Here is a 25,899-nt window from a genome sequence, read left to right as displayed (position 1 = left end):
TCCTCGGCAACAACTAAAACATCCCTGTGTTATCAACACTGTTTTCAGCACAAATCCAAAACACAGCCCCATGTTAGCTACTATGACAAAAATTAACTGTCCCAGCCCAATGCAGCACAGACAGCCAATACAAGTGTAAAAATATTTCACTTTGTACCTCAGTTTTAAAGCAGTATGAATTATAGTTAAAGATCCTTACTGAGGGTTTTGTACCTGAAGGTTCTGGCAGCAGCTGAGGTAGTCCTTAGTTTGTACCACTCATCCATTTTTGAACTGTTTGAATTGGAAGTGTTGGGATTATAGTTGTTTGCATAGTTCACGATTTATTGAAGGCATAAAAAGATTTACGTAGAAATTACCTTCTGGTCAGTCTCATTATTGATGAATTTTCCTAATTCCTGTTTTTGTTTCAAACATATGGGAAAGATTCAGTATGGAGTTCCATCTATACAACAGTTTAGCTAGTTAGACATGAGTAAAATGTTGCTGCTGCCACTTTTTGCAGACCTCCTGTCCCATACCAAGAGTTAAATTGAGTTAACGTTTTTCTTTTATGCAATTTTTAAGACTTTAATTTTATCCCTAACTTCTGCTAATTTTAGAAATATATATTTTTTAAAATGTAAATTTTCATCCATCTCCAGGTCTGTACATTTCAGTTTATTTTCTTTGTTCTTTGTTTTTATTACCCTACATTTTTTCTCTTCCCAATATTTGTTTCAGTCTTTTCAGTACTAGTTGTTCACATTGTAGTGGTACCAAATATGCCTTATTTGAAAGGTAAGATATCTTTTCTCAGGGAAGTTTCTTTTACTGATTCAAGTCATCACCCTTGACATTTTAATTAATTTTGAAAACATTATTTCTGAGTATTACTTCGTCTATCAGCATTAAAATACTCAAGACCCACATATTCCCCCCAAAATAATATGCATCCCTTATGGTTTAAATTCAAAGAAAGGGGCTGAAAGGGCCTTTCTCATGTTTCTAAAGCAGCTTGTAATATGAAAATGTCTCTATAGGAGTCTATTTACTGGGAAAGTATGGGCAGAAGAAAATCAGAGAAATCCAAGAACGAGAGGCAGCTGAATACATCGCCCAAGCCCGAAGGCAGTATCATTTTGAAAGTAATCAGAGGACATGCAATATGACAGGTAAGATAAGGAAATAGCTACTGTTCTTGATCGGTGGAATTATTTGGCAATTTATAGTGCATATTGACAGGTTGGAAGAAGAATAGAAAATGTAGGTGTATTAAAAATCTTAACTAAACACTAGTGCATAGAGTCATCTTGCATAATAAAACCAGAATCTGGAGAACAGAGGATTGAAAGGATTTCTAGGGCTCATCTTAACCTTTAGTTTGAATGTATCTATAATGTTTTGATTTGAAAATATCTCTCTAATGCATACAAATATACACGCAGGTTACAATTTTTTCTCACTTCAAGACTCTGTATATTGCCGTAAACTGTACATGATATTGAGGTGTGAAAGAGCACCCAGATTCAAACAATAATGAATTTGCAGCAGGTTTATCTTCTTATAGCACGTTGTTGGTAAGCTACACAGAGAACTTGGTGGGTAATTTTAATTTACAAATAAGAAACATGTCAGCCTGTTAGTTCCCTATATTTGAACAGTTAAAAGGTACCTGACTAGCTGGGGAGCAAAAAGGGTAAGTGTTTATATTACAGCACTGGTCTTTGGACTTTTAAAGAGGAGATGGTAGGGTAGAGTTTAACAAAATACTTGTCATTCTTGTAAATATAGGCCATTCAGAATTATTCCTGTGAAACAAACTGGGGAGCATTTTCTTCTTCTGTTGGAATTTGTAGTGGCTTCTTGGGTGGCTGCAAATGCTTTCTGTACATTGTGTTTACCCTGACATGGAATACCCTGGTATTTAATTGTCGTCTTTTCCATTTTGTAGTGCTGTGACTGATTCTACTGCAAGGACTAAGTTCTTCTTTGCCCTTTGTTGCAGTCTTGTCAAGATTTTTCATATTTTGTTGTTAGTATTTATTATGTTCTGTGCATGCTTGTTTTCCATTTCTTGTTCCCATCGTGTAACAGCAGACTTGACATTGAATACTGTAAAATATTTTTGTCCCCATCAGCTTAAGGTTTTTGGTTTGGGTTTTTTTTTAATGTACATTTCTCTGGTTTTCTTGTTGGGAAAAATACCTCCAAACCGCAGGTCGTTTTATTCTCATTTGGAGAAATGCAACAGTGTAGATTTTCACCAGATTTTCTTCTGGGGATTTGAGGGCATCTATATGCAGATACACAGGGTGCGAGTACGTCTGCAGCCAGAGCCCACCTTGAGATACAGCCATGTCAGGGCAGCAAGCTTGACAGAGGCACACAGGTTATTGCACTTCTGAGGACTCCCAGGGTTTCCTGTTCTGTTTCTCCTCTCAGCTTTACCTGGTGAGCAATGGGATTTACATTGTGTAGCAGTTATTGAGTGAGAACTGTGGGTAGGTTTATGATGATGATTTTTTTTTATGTTGACACATTTTTTTCTTTTTTTCTTTTGATAACAGTGCTGTCAATGCTTCCAACATTGAGGGATGCCTTAATGCATCAATTAAATTCTGAGAGTCTCACATCTCTTCTTAAAAATAGGTAAGACTGTTTTGTTAATTGTGTTAAAGATCGCTTGTTCTGATCACAAGGTTGTTTTCAAATTATATGTTTATAATGTAGAGAGCACACAGGATTTTGGTTCTGTGTCCCATTGAGTCACTAGTTTTAAAGTATTTTGAAATCTCTGCATAAATATTTTGTCATATTAGATGTATTTTGATAGGTATGGCTGGCATTTTTCAAACATTACAAGAAATGATAGTTCCTTTCAGATGCTGCAAAGAGAACCATGGGTTTTGTTGATGTGCTTATTAGATAGGCAGATTACGTACTTCGAGGATCTAGTCCTCTCTTAAACAGGACAGAATATCTTGACTGAGTTGTTGATGTGTTTGTAAAAATGTAAAAATCTCATCGATGTCAGATGTGAATAGTAGTGAAAAGTATCTAACATGAGATTGTAAATGGCTGTAAGCGATGAGAATTTTTTTTTTCCTTTTTTGATGTAGAATGAATAGGGTCATGTCATACATTAAGAGCAACACTTTCCTGTCAGAAAACACTTTTAGTTTCATTGTGACTGCAGGAACAAATAGCATATTTTAAAATACAGAAAGTGCATAGTAGCATACCTTAAAAACAGGATAAGATGCTTGGCATTTGGCATGGAGTAAAAGTGTTACATAGGCATTTAACACAGAGTTTCTGACTCACTCTTGGGTGCCTTTCTAGTTTATCTCCCACCACCTTATTTATATAGCTGTAACTTCAGCTGACCAGCATTTAATAGATTATCTACCCAGTCATTGTCTTTTTTCAGTCAAAAAAACTCACACAACAAGGTAACAAAATGTGATATTTAAAGTGGGAATTACAGCCTGAACAATGTGTTTATAACAGATTGTCTGAGAATTTGCAACTGTAATTGAATATTATTTACCCCAAACAACAAAAAATTAGGAAAAGTTATTTTTAATGGAATATTTAATGTATTTATCATAATAAGAATTTTTACTCAATGAAAAATTAACCAGAATGAACAAGAGATCACCAGAACATGTAGATCACCAGATTTGTCTTCTGGACTGTACAGTAAAATAGTCTATAAAGGCCTGTAATCCTTTGTTCAAGTGTGAACACATATATTGCCTTAGTTTGTTCTCTGTAGCATGCATTTTTTTAACCAAAATATATCTGGTGTCTCTAACTTGTTTGACTAGTTGAAACAGTTTATCTGTACAGTGACACAATTCTGAATTCCAGTAATTTCAGTGAAAATAGGGATGAGACTTTTTGTTATGAATTTCTGAAAGCAAATATTTTTATATAATGCTGGTTATATGCAACAGCCTGTAAGCATGGATGTCCTTTATAGTTATCTTACAGTGGAGTCTGTGTCTTAATGCTTCCTTTTTTGACTTATGCTGAGGAAGTTTTAACTAGATGCTTGAACTTTTTCAACTGAAAGGGTAGAGAAGGGGTTGGCAAGGCACAGATCATGGAATGGGCCATCAGGGCTTATTCCACTTCGAAGCGAGTCTTTGAAGAAGCTCTGCATTCTTGTGCTACACATGGAGGTATGGATTTGTTTTCTTTCCACTTTAATTTGAGAAGATGAATCAGACAGCTCCAGACCTTTGCATACAATTGTTGGAATATACAAAAGAGTAGATGTGGAGATTTCTCTTTCTTCATGTCCTGAAGATGCGTTCTTTTTCTCACATAATCTGTGTTGTGGCTTAACATGTTATGGATCTACGTTATCATATGTTACAGATTGTGCTATGGCTTAGGTAAACTCTTAACTTAAAATCCATTCACTTCCTTGAATTTAAAGCCTTTTTACATTGTTTTAGCAATGTGGGGTGGCCAGTGGTAGGTTGGGATGTAAGCAGGCTGAAGTGTTCAAGCTTCCATAGAAACTTTTAAAGAGAGAGCAGCACATTGAGACAACAGATGTTCTTGCTCTGTCTGCCTGTTTGCGAAGGAATGTGATGGAATGAGATGAGGTGAAGTACCTGCTGCTGTATGTTGTGTATCGCCACCTATTCAGCACTTAGCTTTATTCCAAACCTCTGTTTTTTGTTTGCATTGCTTTTTGCTTCCATGGCAGGTAACTTTTTTCCAAATAAATAAATGTGAAATAAAAGCTGAGTTTTGAGTAACAGCTGAATCTTAGTAAATTGCAGTAGATATAGACTGAAAAATCAATTTTCACCATTAGGCTTAATACTTGCAGACTTAAAATGTTACCTGGCTGTTGCCTTATGTTGTGAGGAGAAACTTTGTAAGCATGAGCTCTGGAAAGTATTTTGACAAAATAGGTGCAAATGTAGTTGGCTGACATTGATGTATTGACTTCCCTTTCTCTCTTCAGTTGGTGTGGAAAACTTACCACTTATAAGTATTGAATGGGGTTTTGAGTCCTCTTGTGTGTTTTATCTGTAGAAATATTACTGTATTTTTTTAACATTCTTTCCTTTGTTTTGCTTTAGAATAGCTTTTAAAACTGTTGGTTTAGCTTGCAAAAAGGATATAAACTGTTTTTCTATGTGCCATGGATCCTTGTATTTCTTCCAGCTATGCTTTATTTAATGTCTCTCTACTTTTTGGATTTGTAGACATAATATTTTATTATATCAATTAATTTGCATTATTTGATAGCAGTGAGCTTACAAATTCATTGTTTATGTAAGTGCTATAATGGTCAAACTAATACCAAAGTGCATGTGTTGTGCCTGTAAAGAGAAATTATTTCTGATGAAAAGTGTATTATTTTTTTATAAAGTAGGTTACTGCAAAGTCTCAGTTAATCTGAACTATCTTGCCTAAATATTTAAGTGTTAATTCTGACTCTAAGAACTTAACAAATGTTTCTGTAAGTGACTTTTACAAATTATTTCTTCCTCAATAGATATACAGTAGCCATTGTTTACTGACAGTGCTTAATAGACAAGAATGGCTTATGAAACTCCTTGGATGGCTAGCTTGCTCTTATCTGCTACTGCTGTTGTATTGCCAACATTACATCTGGATAGTAGTTATAAATCCGCAGTGTACCTTAGGCAGTTCAGACGTGTCTGTGCAATCCACAATCTTGTTCTTTTGACTGCAGAATACATAAAATTTTAGGAATTCGGTCAAAAGAATAAACATACCGCAACAAAAGAAGAAAGATCAACTTGCCTTTGTGTGGAGGGCACAAGACTGCTTTTCCACAGATATCCATGATCCCTTTGGTGTTTGGTGATTACATTAGGACTTCAATATCAAATCAAGTAATGGTAAATCTTGCAAGAAGGTAGAATATAAAAATTCCGATCCTTATTATGCTTACTCTGCTCAGGTGGATACAGAAAGCCCTACTGAACTGAGGTCTGCATTAAATATACAGAGTCAAGGCCCCAGAAAAGACTGCTTTGTATCATCAATGGGCTTTTTCTGACTGGTTAGTACAGTAACACAAAATTTATAAAAAAAGTGTGTAATTGATATCACTAAGTACGACATACATACACTGAAGTTTGAATATCTTTTTTGTGACTTCATAGTGTATTGTTTATGTACTGCTTTCCTGAATGAGGCAAATCAGTGTAGACATGAATCTGATATGAATAATTACAGTAGTTAAATGAGCTTGCCTTAGAGCACTTCTACTTCATTTAACATATTTATTCATTTCCAAGGAAAATATACTTTTTAATGTTTAATATTTCCATTTATGTTTCCTACAGGCCAGCAAACAAGTTAGAAATATGGGAGGATTTAAAGATAATAAGTAAGTGGAAATGAAAGATTCCATCTGCATAATATGTAGCATAAATTTTAAGTCTTTCACACCCTTTACACTGTGTTGTTGTTTCAGTACATATGAAGATAGTGTAACACACTGCATGGCAAACTCCCTCCCTGACCCCACCAAAAGCTCCTAATGAAGGAAATTTTTGTAGAGCTGGGGGAAGCTCAGAGTCAAAGGTGAAGAATTTTGTTTGCCTTCATGTTGCCGCACTCAAGAGAACTTTTAAGAACTTTCCATGCCATCACAGAAAAATTGAACTAGTCTTTCAGAAACTTCTATGCTGAACCTAATAGAAAATATGTCAGAAATGCAGGCCAGCCTTTCCATGGACAGCAATTTCTTCTTTTCAAGCCTGTGTGAGGTCACCACCATAGCAGTGCTGATGAACCTTCAGCTCATCTTCTTACTGGCTGCTGGAAACTGTGGAAGGGAAAATAGTGAAGTCAGATAATTGTGTAGTGAATACTACTGAGCTTTTTTTGCTACTTTTGATTCTTTGGTACCATTTGTTATCCCTACCACCTCCCTCGTTATGTCTTTCCTTCCTTCTGGTTTCGTGTCTCCTTTCCACAACACCTTTACAGATCCTCCTTTTGATCCGGCTCCTTCCTTCCCGTGTCCTTGCTACTCAGCACTCATCCATGTTTATTCATGTCACTTCTTCCCCATGGCCTCTGTTGTCCAGTGGCTGGTAGCTGATGCTCATGTTAGGTTTCTTTCTTTTGATATTAGCTGTTCCTGCCCTAGGTAACTTTTTTTTCCCAAACTGCTGTTATGCCTTCTGTGTCTTAATTGCACAATGAAGGGTAACGTACTGTGTGTATTTCCTGGCCTAAAGAAGAAAGATTATTTGACAGTATATCCATCTTCCTTCTGGACAAACCTGTGCCATTTTTTTCCTCTAAAATAACTTGTTTAGCATGCAAAATGATATTAATATAGGACTAAATGGGACACTTCAGCTGTAGCTCCAGCACAGATTAGATTCATGACCATCTTGGGTGTGCATTGTGAAAGTGTATGTTATGACAACCAATGAGAGAAATGTGACTGTATTTAAAAATCATCAGCACTCCTTGAGTCTTGGAGAGGACTCTCCCTCCTTGACTCATCCTTATTTCTTTGACTGTGAAGTTGTTTTGTTTTCTCTTTTCAAGGTTTCACAAGAAGCGTTGCAGCTGTATATAGTACCTGTATGCTAGTAGTTCTTTTGCGAGTCCAGTTAAATATTATTGGCGGTTACATCTACCTAGATAATGCTGCACTCTGCAAAAATGGCACAGTAAGTTTCTTGTTTTGTTTCAAAGGTAGAACTACCACTTTCTGGGAAGTGAAAGGAATATTTAGTGAGAGATAAAAAGGGCACAGCTTAGGAGTATTAGAATGAAACCAAGAGTAGTTGTAAGAGTGGGAGATGTGGAAGCATTACTGGAAGATATATTGATGTGTTTTAATAGTCTCTACATTTGGATGATTTGGTAATACTGTTGTTTAACAAAATACCAGCTATATAGAAGACTACCTTTTGTATGTGTTTGTATTGCTTAAAGAAGGTTACTTCATATCTAAACACCAACATTAAATGATCTCTTTGCTTTCATTAATTTTTTGTGAAACAGTAATATTGTGTGAATGATCCAAGATATCTATGCAAATGTATGTAAATGCTTAAGTCTTCCTAGCACATACATTAATTCCCCCAGTTAAATTTTTCCAGGATTAAAGATGAAAAATGTTGTATTTGAAATTTTGACTATTTTGTTTAACTCCAAAAGGCCACCTACCTTAAATGTCTGTTGGTGGGGCCAAGCAAGATAGAAGATTTGAGTTTTGTTTATATAGTATATCTATCACTGCTCAATAAAAATAGATCAGTCCCACAATAAGCAAGTACCCATTGTAGAGTGTAAGATCTGCAAATTGTTGGATGGCTCATCTAAAAATAATGGCTACAAACTTTGATTAGTTGTTGTATGCCCCTCTGTGGTAGCTCCTGCTGAGAGTCAAGGAACAGCACATCAAGGCAGGGCTGAGAAAAGCTTTCATTAGAGAGGCTGGGGTTGCTGGGGGTCGTGCTGATTTTATAAAACCTGAAAAAGCGTGTTTTTTTTTTAAAGGGCAGGATGAATGTGGGCTAGAAAATATCTTACTGTTATTTTTCTAGTAGAGAAGTGGATTGACAGTGCTGGAGCAAACTGGGATCCTGTATTAGTTTACCGAAAGCTTCTCTTCTATCAGATAGGCTTTTGTTAGGGCTGAGCATAAATATCCTATTCCACTAGATTTAATTGGGGGTGGGGGGGTCTAGTTTGACCTGCAGTGCAGTTTAAGAGAGTTCCCTCTGAATGAAAAGTGAAAGATTTTTCCGTGCCACTGAAGATGGAGGAGAGAGCTCTATAACATGGAAGAGAAAAATGCTGGAGAACTTAGGAAAGATCCACGGGCACAAAGAAGGAATCAGAAGCTACAGAGTTGCATGGGAGTGGGGAAATCCATCTGCTGCAGGGTATTATAAATATTAAGGAAATGGGTTGCGTCTGGTTTGAAATTATTTTTGCATTGTTCTCTACTGTTGACATGGCACAGAACTGTTTATTACTTTTTTCCCCACAGACACCACTAGCTCCCCCTGAAGTTCAGCAGCAATATTTATCAAGTATTCAGCACCTTTTAGGAGATGGTATGATACTCATTATAAACTAACTACACTTACAAAGCACTACTTTTTTCCAGACTTGAGCAAATCATTAGAATAATTTTGACACTTTTTTTTTTTGTTCTAGGACTGACTGAGTTAATAACTATTGTTAAACAAGCTGTGCATAAAGTTTTTGGAAGGTAAGAGTCTTGTTTCTTTGTGGTTAGCTTTTAATTTTTATTGTGATGACTGTTCCCAAAACAATGAATTTTATTAGAATTTTTTTTAAAAAAGAAGGCATACAGACTTTTTCCAAACCAGTGTTTTTATTATAGCAGGCTATGTCTGTGCAAGCCAATGTAGCAGACTGGGATCCTATTACTTTTGAACATGTTATCAGTAGGAGAATAAAGTGTCATTGTTCATTTTGCAATCCACACCGTAGTCTTTTTTTCTTTTCCAGTATCTCCCTTAAGCATACCCTGTCTCTTCTGGAGTTGGAACAGAAACTTAAAGATATTAGGAAAGTAGTGGAACATAAAGATTCAGACCAGATTGCATCTTACTCTCCCTTATGTCATTATCTGATGCCAGATGAAGAAAACCCCTTGGCTACCCAGGTACTTGTTTCAGTTTCTTTAATCTGCCTTTTTTCATTCTGCGTTTTTTGTTTGTTTTGGAGCACAAAGGGTGCATAACAGTTTTCTAGTTGTATCATGTACCACAGCATCCTTCATAACTGGTGATGCCTCTCCTGTCATAAATCAAGTGTCCTTCTCTCTTTAATCAAGGCAAAGTACAGTTTTACTTTCTTGAGATTTGATTGAAAACAAGTGTCATCTTCAGATTGCCAGCTCTAAGCTCAAAAAGAGCCCAATTACTGCTTTTAGCCTGTGACATATGCTGTAACACGGTACAGTGTAACTCAGCCCTAAGCTGTGTTACCTGGCACTTGCCTGTGAGCAAAGATCATGGACAGCTGTAGCATCTTGGCTGCAGTACAAGAAGGTGATGGTGTGCTGGAGTCCTTTATTGCTTTGGGCTGGAAAATGAACAGGCATCAGAAGAAAGGTGTATCTCATCTCAGTTGTAACATTAGAAAATTTAGGTTGAAAGAAAACTCATTCTTAACTTGGTATAAACTAGTATAAAGAAGAAACTCAGGCTTCAGTGTGCAACTACATACACCTATCCCTTTAACTTAGGCTGATATGAGGGGTTTATTTCAGTTTTGGAGGTCAGAAGTAGAAAAATACTTGGCTCAATTTGTCTGGTATTTCCTGCTAATACTGTTTTTAGTGAAAAAAAATCCTATAATGACTATCTAAAAGGAAAATTAGAACACAAATTATAAAGAAACTGATTTATGACAGTAAATCTTTTAATTTAAATAGATTTGATTTACACATCTTGACTTAGTTTCATGGTGCAAAACTTGTCTATTTCTACTCTTATTCTTACCATTGCCTATCGATTTCTTACTAAATAGTGACTGTCTTTGTTTTTTCTAGGCCTGTGGACTCACAGAAAGAGACATTACTACAATCAAATTACTTAATGAAACCAGAGATATGCTAGAAAGGTATGGAGAAATATCCTGTATTCATATTAAACTCCTCCTGACAACTACTGTTTGTGTGAGACAATTACTTTCCTATAAAAAGATGTCACCTCTCATTTGCAAAATGTGACTACTCCACTGCATTACTTCATTATATGCACTAATTGTAGGCTGGGATTTTTGAAATCTGAGAACTCTGAGACCCATTTATAAGAAATAATCCCGCCTAAACAAGATAACCAGGATGTCCTTCCCAGTCAGACCCCTTTATCTCTTCCTCACTTTTTCTGTAGTTACGCAGGAAAAGAGCAGTACTTTTCTACTGCTAAACCAGGGTAAATTTTATTGGATTTACTTGCTTTGATGAACACCAGTTTTGGCTTATTGGAACTTATTTTTAATACATGGTTTTGAGATTGGTCGTATGCATCCTTTTACCAGAGAGCTACTGAAGTCAGGCGTCTATAATAAATGTGGAATATGAGTAAATTTAGCCAGATGCCAAACTGTTCTTACAGTTTAGCTGCTGGAGATCTGGGGCATTTTGAAGGATAAAGCCCTCTGTGTTGTTACTTGGCAGGAAACAGAGACATGAGGAATACTTTAGATTTATCTGGTTTGTAGTAACCTTAGGGTAGAGTGTAGGTTGTTGATTGGTTTGCTGTTGAGTTATTGGGGAGCTGGTCTTTCTTGAGCTGTTTATACAATTGACCATTTCTCTGGGTCATACACATCTTCCTTTAGGGGAGGAACATCTGTAGCACTGCATGCTTGTGATGTTTTTTTAGTTTGGAAAAATAAATCCCAGGAATCAAACTTTTTCTTTCAGTCCAGACTTCAGTACAGTTTTGAGCACATGTTTAAATAGAGGATTCAGTCGACTGCTGGACAATATGGCAGAGTTTTTTAGACCTACGGAACAGGACCTCTCTCAGAATGGATCTGTATATAGGTAAATGTTTTCTTTTGCTGTGATTCTCCTGTGAATAATGCTTTAGGTTCATAGTGAATTCCAAAAAAGGCTGTGGATTTTCCTGCCTACTTGAAGTTCTCATGCTGGAAAGGATTCTGTTTCTTGCTTTTCAAAAATAGTCTTCTCACCTTACCCATAAAGTTGCTAGAATTCATGAGAGATCTAAAAGCAGAAATGAGAGAACCTATACTCCCCACTTTTTGTCTGACCACTGTACAAGCAGACTGCCTTTCTAGCTAAGGAGGATTTACCCCACTGGGGGTGCCTACTGCAAAACATGCCACCGTACCTCCCCTGAGGCCATGAGAAACATAGCAGTCCCTTGGAAGAACATATGTATACTATAGCAGATCAACTGTATGCCCCTGGACTGACTGTAAGTTAGTTCTCAAGGAAGGCAGGCAAATACACGTAGCCAAAGCACCCATGGAGCTTTAGGTTCTTAGCTGGTATGCTGCGAGAAAAGAGATTAACATTCAGGATCTTCTGCCTCTTCCTAGAAGACTGTTTAAAAACAGATTTTATTCTGAAGTTAACTTTGGTTTTAAACAGTGCAGTCAGAGTGTTACAAATCCAAAAGCCGAGTTCAGATCTTTGAAATACATTTTCTAAAATATTAAAATTAAAACCCTGAATAACTGGGTTTACAGATGTTTGTTTTAATAACTGATGGCTCTCAAAGAGTAATGGTTTTATTTAAATATATACTACTTGCATCACTTAGAAGCAAGCGTGAAACTCATAGGAACAGCAACTGATTAGATGAAATTTGCTTTGGTACTTCTCCATATTAAATGAAAGATTTCACAGGAAGAAAACTTCATCGGTACATTTTGGTTTTCAGTCTTCCAACTCTCACTTTTGAAGTAGTGATTATTTAGAATTGTAATAATCACAGTTTAGTGGCTTTACTAATGTCAGAGTGGGTCTAGGTCAATATTTTTTGTTCTTTTCTAGTCTTTCCAGTGTCAGTCTTCCTTTAGCCAAGATAATTCCAATAATAAATGGACAGATCCATTCAGTATGCAGTGAAACACCCAGTCACTTTGTTCAGGTAAGAATGTTGCTTATTTAAAATATCCCAAGTAAAATTTTGAAATGAGTGTTGCATGTTTCTTTTTAAAAATGTACTTCATTCTGTTTAATTTCAATGGCTTTACAAAAATAGGAACAATTAGCATAACTGGAACTCTTTGTATCTGTCTTACAAAAATATGGTATTTTTCTAGAACCTTTTGCTAAACTGTGCATAAGCACAAAAAGGTCTCTCGACTTGGTTCTACTTGCAGTTCTGCACATAAACCTTTCTAAAGCAAGACATTTGAGTTACATCTCGCTGGGAGTGCCAGGTGCTTTTCTCATATATTTCTGTGCTGCAGTAAAACCAGAAGAGTAGTGGATGTGTTTGATTAAGCAAATGTATTCTTTAAATTTCTTCTAGGACCTGTTGATGATGGAACAAGTGAAAGATTTTGCTGCTAATGTTTATGAAGCTTTTAGTACCCCTCAGCAACTAGAGAAATGAACTGCACATATATAGGAATAGATTGTGTAGCAAATCCATTTGACTACTGATGCGAGTTGGGTTAATTTTATAATGGTGTAGGAATGGTAGACCAGCATAAAGAACACACCAAAAAAAGTGGGAGCGAGCCCATATTTGTTCTTATAGAATTCTGTTACAAACACCCATGAAAGATATTCTTGTTGAAAGAATCATTGTATGTAAAGACTTTTCTATTAAAAAAGTGGTTCAACTTTTCCATAATTCATTTGATTATTTTTATTGCATCAGAAAGGCATCTGGTGGCAGTATTAGTAGAACAAGTTACTAAAAAAAACCCCCAGTTGTTTGCCTGGGGTGTGTAAGTTTTGGGAAAAACTAATAATAGTGAGTTAAGAATAGCAGAGAGTAGCAGAATGAAGTAAGGCTTCTTTCTTCTTGCAAATTTTTCTTTACTAAAACCTTTTTTCCCTGAACTTTACAAATGTTATTCCAGAGTCTCTCATTCTTCAGAAAGTCTTTGCCAACTGATGGTGGGGGGTGTTCTCTCTGTTGCTTAATACTACAGGAATGTGGATTTCTAGAAGTTTTCTTGTTTATGCTGTTCAAACAGCTACAGTGTATACATTTAACTTGTAAATATTTTATCTTAATTTGTATTAATTTTGAGCCCAATTGTCTGTATTGTAATAAAATATTTTAATGTAGAATTTGTGCCTGTGTTCACATTACTAGCAGGAACGGCTGTAACTTCATTTGGCCTATCACTTAAGATCTTGACATAGTTGAAAGATTACATTTAACATATATAGTAATAGTTTTGCACTTATTAACAATGCTTAGGAAAAATAAACCTTTGATATCTACATGGAAACAATTAATGCTTTTTTGTTGTTCTATACCTCCCCCTCTTTGTAAACTTCATGCTGCATCCTGACACATGATGAGTTTAGGAATTTTTCAAGTTAGACACAATCGATCCCCTGCTTAAACGTTGTCTTTCTGCCAAAGCTGAGGAACCCTAGCAACTCCTGATTATGTCTCTCTTTAAAAGCAGTTAGTCATTGAAGTATATGTTTTGTTTAATAGTCCACAGAAGGCACCTTGGTAACTGTGTAAAATTAGTTGCTGTAAACAAGAGTCAGCTTCAACCATGTAAAATTATACAAAACACTTAAAAAACCCCTCCCACTTTTCTGGTATCCCAATAATGGATACAATTATTCAACAGCAGTAACAGGTAAAAACAACTATTTTCATTATGAGAAATGAAAATGTACACATGCATTGCCTCCACACACTTGTGATGAATTCCCAACCCCGAGAGGACTGTTCTTGCAGACACATCACTCAGCTGAAACTACCAGCTGTCAGTTGTTACATGCAACTGGAAAAAAAGTTTATTCTTTTTGCTAAAACTGAGAGTTTTTACTGTACAGTGTTGAGGCAGTTAGAGTTCTTGTATTAAAGAAAGTATACAACTGACTTCTATGCATTTGCTGTCAGATCTGTTGAATGCTGCCTTGAGCTAGCTTTGTTCTTTCTTATGGCTTTAAAAATCTAATGCCTGTTTTTTCCCCACCCAGTTCTTAACATAACTTGGCAAGAAACTGACTAAAAGAAGTGGAGAGGTCAAGGTAGATGCTCAATTTTCACACAAGTTCAAAGGAACAAATTGTATGCAGAGATGTACCTATCTAGTGCTAGATTTCAGATGACATTCATTCTATCCCTTAATAACTGCCCACCTTTCATAAAAAATGAAATTGTTGATGTTTCTCAGTCAAGCAAGGAAGAGTTAGAAATCACTGATGAGAAACTGGGCAAAAAAAAACAGCATTCCCTACTACGCACCTCTCCAGCAGTGTGTGGCTCAGTTTACATCAGTCAGTTGTAAAGTCCAGCCCCACTGACATGGCAATTGCTGAGGGGTTAATTGAGGTAGAGTTATTACGATTCCCTTTTCTCCCAGTGCAACCCATTTCAGCAGTTCCTTGTAGCCAACCAGCTTTGCCTGAGATAGAAACATACACTATAGTTAGAACAGTGCCTTTTCAAAGAGCATAGAGTTGCAAAATTTGACAAATGTTGTTCCATAACTGCTTTACTATCCAGTTATATCAAAATGCCATTTACCAACCAAATGAATGATAAAACAATGATTAAAGGCAGTAGAAAAATACTTGCAAAGTAGATATGTAAATGATAAAGCTAGGGGTGTTGGGTCTTGAGAAGTACTTCTTAGGTCTGTAAAAGGTACATAAACAATTTTCAGAACTATTTGGGTCTATGCAGGGATCCAGGTACCGCAGTACACAGCTCTATAGTGCCTATTTCTGAGATGTCTGTTCCCATGGTGGAACTTACAGTCTTGAATGAGCACCAATGTTTCTCACAGTGTGCAACCAGGTATCTCAAACCAAGCTGACCTGAAGAACCCTGCTGCTAAACACACAAATACGTTTTATGGTGAGACTCTTACATCAGTTGGTGAAATGCTGAAAACAGTTGCACAGCTGAAGACCAGTCTCTACCCTGGAGGAACATAACTATCTTGTGCACATCTAGTCTAGATGCATCTCCAAACTGCAAGATGCATCTATATCATTTCTGAAATTATTCTTTCCTCCTTATCACAGAGCTGTCTTGGCACTAGTTAGATTATTTTCATATGGAACTAGACCAGAAGAGACAATTCACTCTTAATACATTTCGGCAGCTAGCGGACATCCAATGCATGAGACCAGGACAGAGCTAAGCCAAAGTGAATCCCACTTCAAATGTACTGTGTTGATGCCAAGTCCTGAACACCAGCTGTTCTGCTCTGTCCATCTGCTTCCATGGGGTTACACTACGTGCTAGTGCAGGTGTGGCGTCAGCGTCCCCAACTTTAGAATACCACTTGCTCTAGGATGCATCTAGGGTTGCACAGACTTATTATTTAGCATCCCTGGGCAAAAAAACCCTCCTGCTTTCCCCTTGTGCAAGGCTTTGACTTGAAGCTACTGCACCATTACCATAATTACAGTATCATCAGAGTCATGAGGATGGATATTTATAGAGAAATTTCATGCTGAGTTAGAGTCTACACAGGAAACACAAAAGGAAGCAGTTTGTTGTCGTTGTTTTGTTGTTTTTTGTGTTTTTTTTTTTTCCCCTGCTACTTGGTCTCTTTTTGTGATCCTTGGTTTGCAAGCTAAAACATATCCCAGCAACAATTCCATCTTTCTTTGTTGCAAACTAAACATCCCACTGGGAGGACTAGGACAAGGAGGTCCCAGAATGAAAACATTTTTCTGGGTCTCTTCCAAAGTACTCTGTCCTAAGAGTTATGCCTTCCCAAAGATTCCAGAAACTAAAATAAACACTGATAGAACATGAAAAATCCCAGAGGTGTTTTCCTTCATTTCTTGCATTGTGTGTTAAAAGCATCACTGTTCTAAAGGGGGTGAGGGTATGTTTCTCTTACCTGCGTTTCTCCAAGCTTAGCCTGTGGCTCACCAAGTTCCAGAGTCCCAGAGACTGGCCAGTTAAGGAAGATAGCATTGACGTGGCCTTCTTTAGGGCTGAAAGTGTACCTGGTTGGGAACAGAAATGCATGTCAGTTTTTCACTGGAAATGTTCTGAGGTGATATATTGAGTGCTTTGAAGACTGGAAAAATGGATTTGAAAAGTCAAGCACTAATTACATTTTCATACACATAACCATCTTTTCAGACAATTTATACCCTTTGATAAAGTACTGTTCCTTGAAATTATATTCCAACAAACTAAAGAGACTATTAAAGAACTGAATTTAGAGGCAAACATCTGTAGTAACTTTAGCAAGCATATAGTAACTCACTGCTGCCCAGTAATGTGGGAAGGAGATACTTGCAGGGCAGGGGGAATCACTGACACATAATTGTGGGTTATATTCAGAAAATATGGTAATTCACATCTATACACACATACAGACATTCCACTAAAGAGTATGTGCAACTATAAAGCTTCTACCTTGAATAGCTATTAAAAAAAAAAATAATTTCAGCAGACATTATCTACAGCAGGGGTGTCAAACTCATTTTCAGTGGGGGGGGGGCACATAAATTTAACTACTCCTACATGTATACAGTTCTAAAATTACATTCAGCCCTTTGAAAGCAACTGCAAGGCTGATGTGGTCCCCAGTGAAAATGAATTTGACACCCCTGGTCTACAGTATGTCCTTGGAAATCTTGTGGCATATATTTGAAACATTCCTCCCTCTTCATTTAGTTACAATTTTTTTATTACTCTTAGAAGTAGTTTTACTAAACAGACAACAATTCAGGGTTTCAAGGCTAAAGCCAGATAGCCAAATCTTACTGGGAACAGGAGGAAAAAGGCCGACTGAGGCAGAGAAGAGATCAAGACCGAAACCCTGATGGATCACTAAGGTGTTACAGCAGCTATGAGGCACAAAGGCCGAGGAGAGTCCAGGGACTGGCTGAATTTAGCAACCAAGCAGTTGCTGTTATCTTCCCATGTGTTTTCACCTTAAAATGAAATGCAGAATATGCTAGACTGATTTCTAGTTTCTTTCTCTCCACTCTTTCTGTCTAAACAGTGACACTAAGTATTCATTTGTACAGATAAACACTTCATAGCAGTTTTATATTTTTGGATTTATATTTTTTTATAGTTCCTGTTGCCAGCTACACTCAGAAGCAGAAGATCACTAAGGAAATGCTTGCAACCTTCCCTCAGCCTCAGCATCATCCCCAAACTACAGTGTCTGCCACCTATTGTCTACTGACAGATTTATACACATTTATGTGCAGATACTTAAACTGACAAAAGGGTTAATTTCTTCACAGCATACAAAACAAATGGGCGATTTTTGTAGCATCAAGTCATTAAGAATTTCAAAGTTTTACATACGCTGTTGCTGCTGCTTTAAGCAGCCCCATTTTGATTCAGCAGCCTTACCACACTCCTGGTGTGAGCGTGTCGTTCTGTGCTCTCCATGGTTTCGTTCCATAGATGGCTCCTCCGTTGACTTTCAGCCAGGTACCCATCTGCCTCAGGCGTTCCTCAAATATAACAGCGATGCGACCATCGTGAGTGGGCCCAATATTCATCAAGAGATTTCCTCCGCAAGACACTGTTTCTACGAGTTGCTGAAATGTTTTTAAACACATACATGGAGCATATGGTTACAGTTAACGAAATCGTATCTTGGAAGTTCTTTCCAAAGCCTGCCATACTGCTTCAGAACAATGAACGGAACAAGTTATGTCACTGCTGCATGTTTAGACTTTGAGGGCCATCCCAACAGTCAATACAAAATTTAAACTCCCGTAAAACAGCTCTGCTGTCAATTTTTATGGCAGAAAACAGGCCAAAATACATTTTTGCACCAATATACTGACAATCTACATTAGAATCAGGTCTTACAACTTTTTAACATTTTGAGTTCTGAGGGTTTTATCGACAGAACAATTTCTCTGCACAAGAGAGCAATAAGGCTAATAGATGCCACTTCATTTTTACTGAAGTGTAAAGGAGAAACTTCTTCCTCTATTTGGTGCTCTCCCTATTTTTCAGAGACATTTGTAGAAGAGAAGGAAGCCTTCTAGAGAGTCCATAAATACTTGTGTTCATATCCACACTGCCTTCCAGAGATCATGGACTGAGATGCATAAGTCTGAGGAACAGACAGCTGGAGACAAGCTACTGAATGAATTTAAACCTTCTGCCTCTGAAAAGAGATTACTTCAATTTGAAATTATCTTTTCCAAAGACAGTACTAAGATTCATATTAAGCAACAATAATAAACAATCAATCTTCCCATCACTAGCTGGATTCTGCAATTTAACGCATTGTATCTGAAGAATAAATCTACTTTTAAATTCAGTTTTTCTAAGCTTCAAATATTTTTAATACCTTAGACTAGCAAAGGGAATCAATGTCCTATTAACACCAGCTATCTGCATCTGCTTTGTGTTTATCTGTTAAGTCTCTAATAAATGCGTTGGTTTCTTTGTTTAAATGAAGTGGGATGAAAGGAAAGTTTGGTGCTACAAGGTAAAAAGACTATTAAGAGTTATAAACTGTTTCTAGCGAGAAGCGGGGAAAGATGCAGTCTTCAGTCAGGAGTTCCTAAACAGAAACTGTGAAACTGCAGCTCTTTACTTGTCATCAACTTAGAGGTGCAGCTATTAGAAAAACAGTAGAAAAAATAATTCTGAGACTGTCCAGTTCAGCCTTTGACCACTTACAAGGGACATAGCTTCTAAGAAACTGACTGAATTTTTATGAGAGAATTTTTCTCTTAGTCTTTTCTATTAAATCAGTAAGAATTACATGGACACTCCATCCTGCCAGTGCTTGGCTGCAAATGAACAAAGTTAATTATTTCATTGATTCATTATTCAACTAAAATAATAATTTTAATAAAAATAATTAAAATGTTATATAGTGTAACAATCAGGAGCATGAATCAGAAGCTGCAGGCAACTCCTTTGTCCCACTGTACCTTCACCAAGTCCTCGATTGTGAGGTAATCCTCAAGCTGTGCATCCCTCCTGTACCCCCATGACCTTTTGTCAATAGTCATGCAGTTCTCCCACTTGTGAGGCAGGAGGTGGCCGGGGTTGTACCGGTCACTGCAGGTGTAGAAGCCACCATGCGTACAGATGCTGCCAGCTCCCCAGCGGTCATTGGTCACAACTGTGTCCCGGACTGGACTGGAAACAGAGAAATTTTATGCTTTGTATTCTAAAAGACACAGTCACAGCCAGTGTCGTCCCTTCCCACACACACACCTCCCAGAAACTGACATATAGGATGACTTCTGTAGTATTAATTTACTACCATTAGGTTAAGTGCAATTTCAGGAATCCTACTCTCATCCTTTGCTAGTAAAAGCTCCAGAACGGCATTTCTTAGGGAAATTTGCTGCAGACTTTGACAGGAGGTCGGTCTGCCAGAAACCAGCCTGCATTTCACATCCACTGCCAGATGTTCAGTCTGTGATGGCAACAATGTACCATGTTCTCAAATTATCCTGCTATCCTCTTTGTCTGTGCAGTAGACAGTACTTACGAAGAATATGATTTGGCAAAATAGCCAATACTATCTTAACTGATTAATTTGAAAATGTGGTTTTGAAAAAGTAAGAAACAGCCTTTTTCTGAAGAAAGTTTTGGCAGTTCTAGGAAAGACCTGGGTTCTATATTTCAATAAAATTAATTTTTAGTTAAGTCCTCATGAGTGGAGGGTATCAGGTTCCACAAAATATACAAAAACGAGACAAACTAGACACAGAGCAGGATTTCAGATAAGGAGCTAAACCAGCATCATTATGTACCTGTCATTATACAGCCAAGCCAAGAAACCAGTGCTGTTCCAGTAAGTATCTGGTGCATTTCCATCCCCATCAGACCAAATTATTTCTGGTTGGTACTTGGTCACAATTTCATAGAGTTCTGGTAATGATTTACTGGTGGGAAACTTTCTTGTCTTAAAGAAGTTGGTGGCATCCTCAAGAAAGAGAGGATTGAACCATTCAAACAGAGAGTGATATAACCCAAAGTGCAAGTCAGTCCTGTTTCTAACAGATGTTGCAAGCTCAGCCACAAGATCTCGATTTGGTCCCTCATCAACAGCATTCCAGTTCCAAGAATATTTTGACCCCCACAAAGTAAAGCCTGAAAAGAGAAAAAACACAGGATAAGAAAGGGAAGAACAATAGGGGAACTTACAGTTCCTCCATCTGGAAAGTAGTCTGCAAGTGTCTTGCAATAAAAAAAATATTAAATAACAAAAATCATATATGCAATAAATTGTTATCATTGTATAAAGCATGCCTATAATCTCTTTATGCACCATGCTAGTAGTCCGAACATCAGAACACCAATACATATACATAAGCATTTATATTTTTATACACATAAAACATTCAATTATCCAGTTCTGTACCACTCAGGATAACTATTCCTTCTCCTTAATTATTTACTCCATTCACATGTCCCAAGGAAATGAAGCAAAAACACAGCAACTTTTGAGGCACCTACATTTTCACTGAATGTATGAATGCATGAACTGCCAACACACATTCAAGAACTGGAAGAAAAAAACTGTTTCTCAGTTGCAGAATGCACAAGCTATTATTTGCATTCAAAGACTATTCTCCTTTCTGTTTAGGTCTTATGTAAATGTTCACTTTTCATTTGTCTTGACATTTATAAAAGCTCAATCAACTACTTTGTACATGTATATAAGCAGAGTGCAAAAACGCCTGAAACAGCTTTTAAAATATCAGCATTAAATATCAGAAAGGATTTAATGTTTCAGACATCCAGCAATCCAGCACAAGCACTTAAGTGTACTACTGCACTGCAGACTTAGACTACAGCCAAAGGAGTTCCACTCTCAACTTTAAACTCCTTTATGCAATTTATACAATCCTTTATACAATGGCCTAATAAATTTTGCAATATTTTTGTGAACTGAATACATGTAATTGTATCAACTAGACAAACAAGATAAAAATTCATGCCCAAGACTACAGGACAGACTACATAAATCATGTTTCTTTTGAAGCCATTGGGAATTGCACCACAGGTACCATCAGAATGAGGATTTTATGTGTGTTAGAGCCAAGATTAGAATTCAGAAGTTACTAGTTGCCGGTCTTGAACCCAAAGCTCCCCAAACACCAACAACACTCACTAGATGTACTGTTATACTGCATCTTAGTATTTTATACCTTCTTTGATACCATGTTTCCTTCCAAACACTTTCTTCTCCTTTACTTTCCTCTGCAAAGTACCTTACAATTGCAGTACCAAAAATCCATCATGACTGTAAAGTTACAGACCTAAATCAAGTTTTTTGCTTCTGTGCACTGCATCGGCAAGAGCTATACCCTGTGTACATTCCTAACTCTGAAGCTGACTCCTGGAAGGCATTCCTAAATTCCTTGGAGAAACCCACAGAGTTTGTTAACTGCTTGTACACAGCAGCTCTCCACGTATGAAGCACTGCAGAATTCACTTCTGCAGTTCCTCAAGCAATAAGCTGCACAATAAAAAATAAACTATGGCTACTGCATGAAGCTCTGCTGCCCTCACCGCTTCAGGCTCTTTCCTGCAGCAAGAGAACAATGACACAATCTATTTCGCTTCCTATGCAAGCTTTGTGGCTACAGCATTTGTGTAAGAGTCAAAAAAACACACCCACATTTCTTGGGTGGTTTGTTTCCTCTTTGGCTGGGCTGGGCCAGATTAGGCTGCCTGGCTTTCTCTGCCTCTCTTAACAGGCAGGAAAGTCACCTGGATTTTCTTCCGTTGACAGAAATGTAACAATTACTAACATTCACAAACCTTCCACTTACCTTCATGATGTTTTGAAGTTAAGACAACATATTTTGCACCTGAAGCCTTCAAAATGTCTGCCCACTGGTTGGGATCAAAGAACTCTGCTGTAAACAGTGGCCCAAAATCTTCATAACTAAACCCAGGTGGGTAATTTGCTTCCATAAATTTCACATAGGGTGCTCTCTTTTCCTTCTGCCAGTACCACCTGACAAAACATAGAGCAAAAACATGTCTGCTGGTGAAGTTTTAGACAAAGAAAAGAGCATTTAAATCATCAGCTCCTATTTGTATTCACAATGAGAGACACACACACTGGAAGTACATGACACCAGCAATGGGGCAAAACTGCTTCAGAACATAACAGTATTAATTATCAAATATTTCCTTTTCTCTGTCCTCTTTCCTCATGCTTTACTACTTTCAAGCACTCCACTTTGGAATGATCCCAGGATTTCATTTGGAGCAGTATCACAAAGCAACTACACTGGGCAGGTTTATTCAGTACCCAAATCCTGACACGCTACTAGAGAGCACAGGTACATGGTCCACGTTAAGCAGCTCAGGTGGCACAAGGAACACATGTTTTCTGGACTAGTAACTCACCCTCCTTAATTGTCACATATCAGCCATCAGGCATCTCTGCTCTGCCCCACCACTGCAACTCCTGCAACCCACAAGTATACAGGCCAGCAGGTTTACCTCTCTGCTGCTGCAGAGTCTATGCCAAATGCAGCCGACTGACCTGATGTGTGAGCAGATGCCCATGGTCCCAGAGCTGGAGAGAGCTGTGACCGTGGAGCACTGCAGCTGCTGCACACACACGGCTCTGAAGCAAAGGCACCCTACCAGAAGGCATGTCCTCCAACAACCACCTGCCTCTGCAAGAACCCCCCTACCCTTGCAAATGCACCCCCTTCACAGGCTCCAGAGCACAGGCACACATCCACCCTGGTCCACTGGACAGTGCACACAGATTTAGGAACCAGGAGGGAAAATATAAACTGATGACCTCTTTTTGCATCCCACCTAGCAAATGCAAGGACTGTTTCTGTCCTGTATTTCCCATTGCATCAATTTCTGATCCAGTACCATCACTATTCCAACTGGCCTAGTCCACAGCAAGACTTGGAGCTCTGCTCTGTGGTCTGAGGGTGGCCTATCACCCTCGTCATGGGCAAAGATCATAAGTCACCAACAGAGCACTATTTACTTTCAACCTTCTCCATCCCTCCCCTACCTAGCAATGAAAGAGGAGCTCCAGAAACTGCACACAACAGTCCTTACTGCATAAGCCGCCTTATTGCTGGAGGCCTTCTAACAACAACATACATTGTGACGTCTAATACTTAGGGGAAAAGGATCTGAAAGCATTCACCTTTCTATGAATGAAGCCAAGTGGCAAAAATCCCATTGGCAAATGTAGACATAAATGAGAACAAATTGAAAGTGAAGGAATAAAACAGGTCAGAATCTGAACATTTGAAATATGTTTCTCTCCTGAGCTGGACCCTGACCTCAGATCGGTAAGACCACAGTAACTTCCCCAAACAGACTTCAGCATAAACAAACACACCCTCCAGCAGCCAGTGGGGAAAAAACAAAACAAAAAAACCCACAAACAAACAAAACCAAACAAAAAACACAAAACCAACTAACCAAAAAACAAAACAAAAACACAGAGAAGGGGCTGAGACAGACTCCCTCCATGAAAGAACCTGGGAAAAAAAAAAAAAAAAGGCACATCTGCCTTTAAAAACAAAACACAAACCTTGCTTCTCTTCCTTTGTCACATGGTTTGCTAACAAGGTGAGCATTTCTACTCTGACAGGATTGGGTTCTAGAAACATTCTGACCAAGGTTATGCAGCTCTGAAGGAAGGAAGACAGGCCTGCTGATACCATAGTTTGAGACCTTCCACTTGAAGCTGCTAACACAGGACCTCAGCCATCTGACTGCACGTGCTGCCAGATGGCCCTGAAGTAGCTTCACACTCACATGTGTGTAAGGATAGGAGGCAACAAGGACATAAAAAACAACTTCATCAACTACATTAGAGTATTTCAGCGTGTTTTCACAACAACAAAAAAAACGCTCAAGCCTGAATCTGTATACCACTATCAGAGCACAGCACTCAGTAAGGCCTGAACCCAAAGCCAGCTTCCTTCCTGCCACAGTCCCAAAAATCATTAATTGGTAAACAGAGTCCATATTAAAAACAAAAACAACAACTCCTGAAACCCTTGAACATAATTCTGAATATAATAGGCTAACTACTGCCTTCAGAAAACTGTGGTTTGTTTATATCACTGTCTGTTCCTTTTACAAATATTGCATTTAAGCTTTACCATAACTCTGCCACAGAACTGCTGATATCTTCATAATGTAAATGATAATGTGACTCACTTCGGGTCATAGAGGAAGTATTTGGTAGAGCATGGAAAAAAAAAAAAAAAGAGAAAAAAATGCTTACAGCCAAAGGGCCCCAATCAGTGAACACTCACAGACCAAAGGGTTAATTGACCTTTGATTTAACATCATTTGAAGGATCAGAAGTTTAGGCTCTTCTAAGCGGAGAGTACTCCTGGGGGAGTCCCACATCGTGTCCCTGCAGAGCTCTCCCTGGGCCGCTCAGCCACCCCCTCTCACTAGCACTGTGGAAAGCTCATCTTTCAGCTCCGCAGGCTCTCTGCTTCACTTGGTTCACATTAGCCAACACATTCAAGAGTTTTGGGGCCGGGCAGCTAGATGGTCAGACGTACCAGAAGCACATCAAACTCCGCTTCCTTCACAAATGGTGCCACAGAGTCCCTGGTCTCACGGACCTGCCTCAGGTGGAAATAAACCTCTACCTGCACACTCCAGCTCCAGGCCCAATCTGCAGGGGGGCTGTAAACCTAACTGTGACTCCGGGGACACACAGCAAACCCAACCCCACCCGCCCGAAGAGCTGCTCTCCAGGCACACCCTCAGATGGCCGGTACGACCCTTCCCGCTGCTCCCGGGGCCTGAGGGGCCTGTGGGGCGGCGCCGCCGCCGGGGAGGCCCGCGGGCCGGGCAGGAGCCGGGGCCCGGCCGGGGAGCTCACCAGAACCACTCGCTGCCGAAGCTGGGCACCGAGAACACGCCCCAGTGGATGAACACTCCAAACTTCGCCTCGTCAAACCAGGTGGGCAGCGGCCGGGCGTCCAGCGAGCCCCAGGTTGGCTCGTAGCGGGGCTGCCCGCCGCCGGTTGGCGGTCGCGCTGGCAGGAGCCCGGGCAACCCCAGCAACAGCAGCAGCGGCGGCAGCAGCAGCGCCGCACGGCCGGGCGGCCCCGACATGGCGGCGGCGGCGGCGGCGGGCGGGGGGAGGAAGCGGCTCAGGGCGGGGGTCGCGGCGCTGGCGGGGGAGGCCGCTGGGCACAGGTGCCGGAGCGCACCCGGGACTCAAGGCGGGATCGGGCTCTCTCCGCCCCACCGGAGCCCGCCACCCTCCGGCCAAAACGTA

General features: G+C 38.9%; 2 protein-coding genes across 6 annotated transcripts in view; one reads left to right on the top strand and one right to left on the bottom strand.

Moving 5' to 3' along the window:
* The window catches only part of PEX3 (peroxisomal biogenesis factor 3), a 19,016-nt gene extending 4,484 nt beyond the window's left edge, over positions 1-14,532 (top strand). Inside the window, exons 2-12 of the mRNA XM_082048868.1 lie at positions 1,023-1,154; positions 2,550-2,631; positions 6,327-6,370; positions 7,549-7,673; positions 9,005-9,071; positions 9,175-9,229; positions 9,493-9,649; positions 10,541-10,611; positions 11,420-11,542; positions 12,521-12,617; positions 13,005-14,532. Coding sequence (XP_081904994.1) covers positions 1,023-1,154; positions 2,550-2,631; positions 6,327-6,370; positions 7,549-7,673; positions 9,005-9,071; positions 9,175-9,229; positions 9,493-9,649; positions 10,541-10,611; positions 11,420-11,542; positions 12,521-12,617; positions 13,005-13,088 — 1,037 coding nt within the window. The 3' untranslated portion in view covers positions 13,089-14,532. The remainder of the gene's footprint in view (positions 1-1,022; positions 1,155-2,549; positions 2,632-6,326; positions 6,371-7,548; positions 7,674-9,004; positions 9,072-9,174; positions 9,230-9,492; positions 9,650-10,540; positions 10,612-11,419; positions 11,543-12,520; positions 12,618-13,004) is intronic.
* Positions 6,379-25,899, bottom strand: FUCA2 (alpha-L-fucosidase 2). 5 transcript variants are annotated; one of them, XR_014183695.1, is made up of 9 exons: positions 25,498-25,899; positions 22,430-22,617; positions 20,402-20,741; positions 19,568-19,778; positions 18,018-18,208; positions 16,537-16,645; positions 14,922-15,081; positions 9,975-10,071; positions 6,379-6,811 (listed from the first exon to the last, which is right to left on the bottom strand). XR_014183695.1 is itself a non-coding variant. In XM_082048865.1 (8 exons), exons 1-7 carry the CDS (start codon positions 25,731-25,733, stop codon positions 14,941-14,943), a joined length of 1,416 nt encoding a protein of 471 aa, XP_081904991.1. In that variant the 5' UTR covers positions 25,734-25,899; the 3' UTR covers positions 6,379-6,811; positions 14,922-14,940. The 5 variants fall into 5 exon arrangements, 3 of the variants coding, with proteins under 3 accessions (XP_081904991.1, XP_081904993.1, XP_081904992.1); XR_014183696.1 differs by having other exon boundaries at positions 9,986-10,071; XM_082048865.1 differs by lacking the exon at positions 9,975-10,071.

This window comes from Streptopelia decaocto, assembly GCF_964273445.1.
Source record: "Streptopelia decaocto genome assembly, chromosome: 3".
Classification (NCBI taxonomy): domain Eukaryota; kingdom Metazoa; phylum Chordata; class Aves; order Columbiformes; family Columbidae; genus Streptopelia; species Streptopelia decaocto.
This window is presented reverse-complemented; position numbering and strand designations above follow the sequence as displayed.

What these genes read in the sequence shown, in the direction of transcription:
- FUCA2 (XM_082048865.1), bottom strand. Translation starts at nt 25,733, where the DNA reads ATGTCGGGGCCGCCCGGCCGTGCGGCGCTGCTGCTGCCGCCGCTGCTG. An exon ending in TTCGGCAGCGAGTGGTTCTG is followed by an intron (nt 22,618 to 25,497) that starts GTGAGCTCCCCG and finishes ATGTTTTGTCAG; the next exon opens with GTGGTACTGGCAGAAGGAAA. An exon ending in CAATCGAGGACTTGGTGAAG is followed by an intron (nt 18,209 to 19,567) that starts GTACAGTGGGAC and finishes AAAACATTTCAG; the next exon opens with CAACTCGTAGAAACAGTGTC.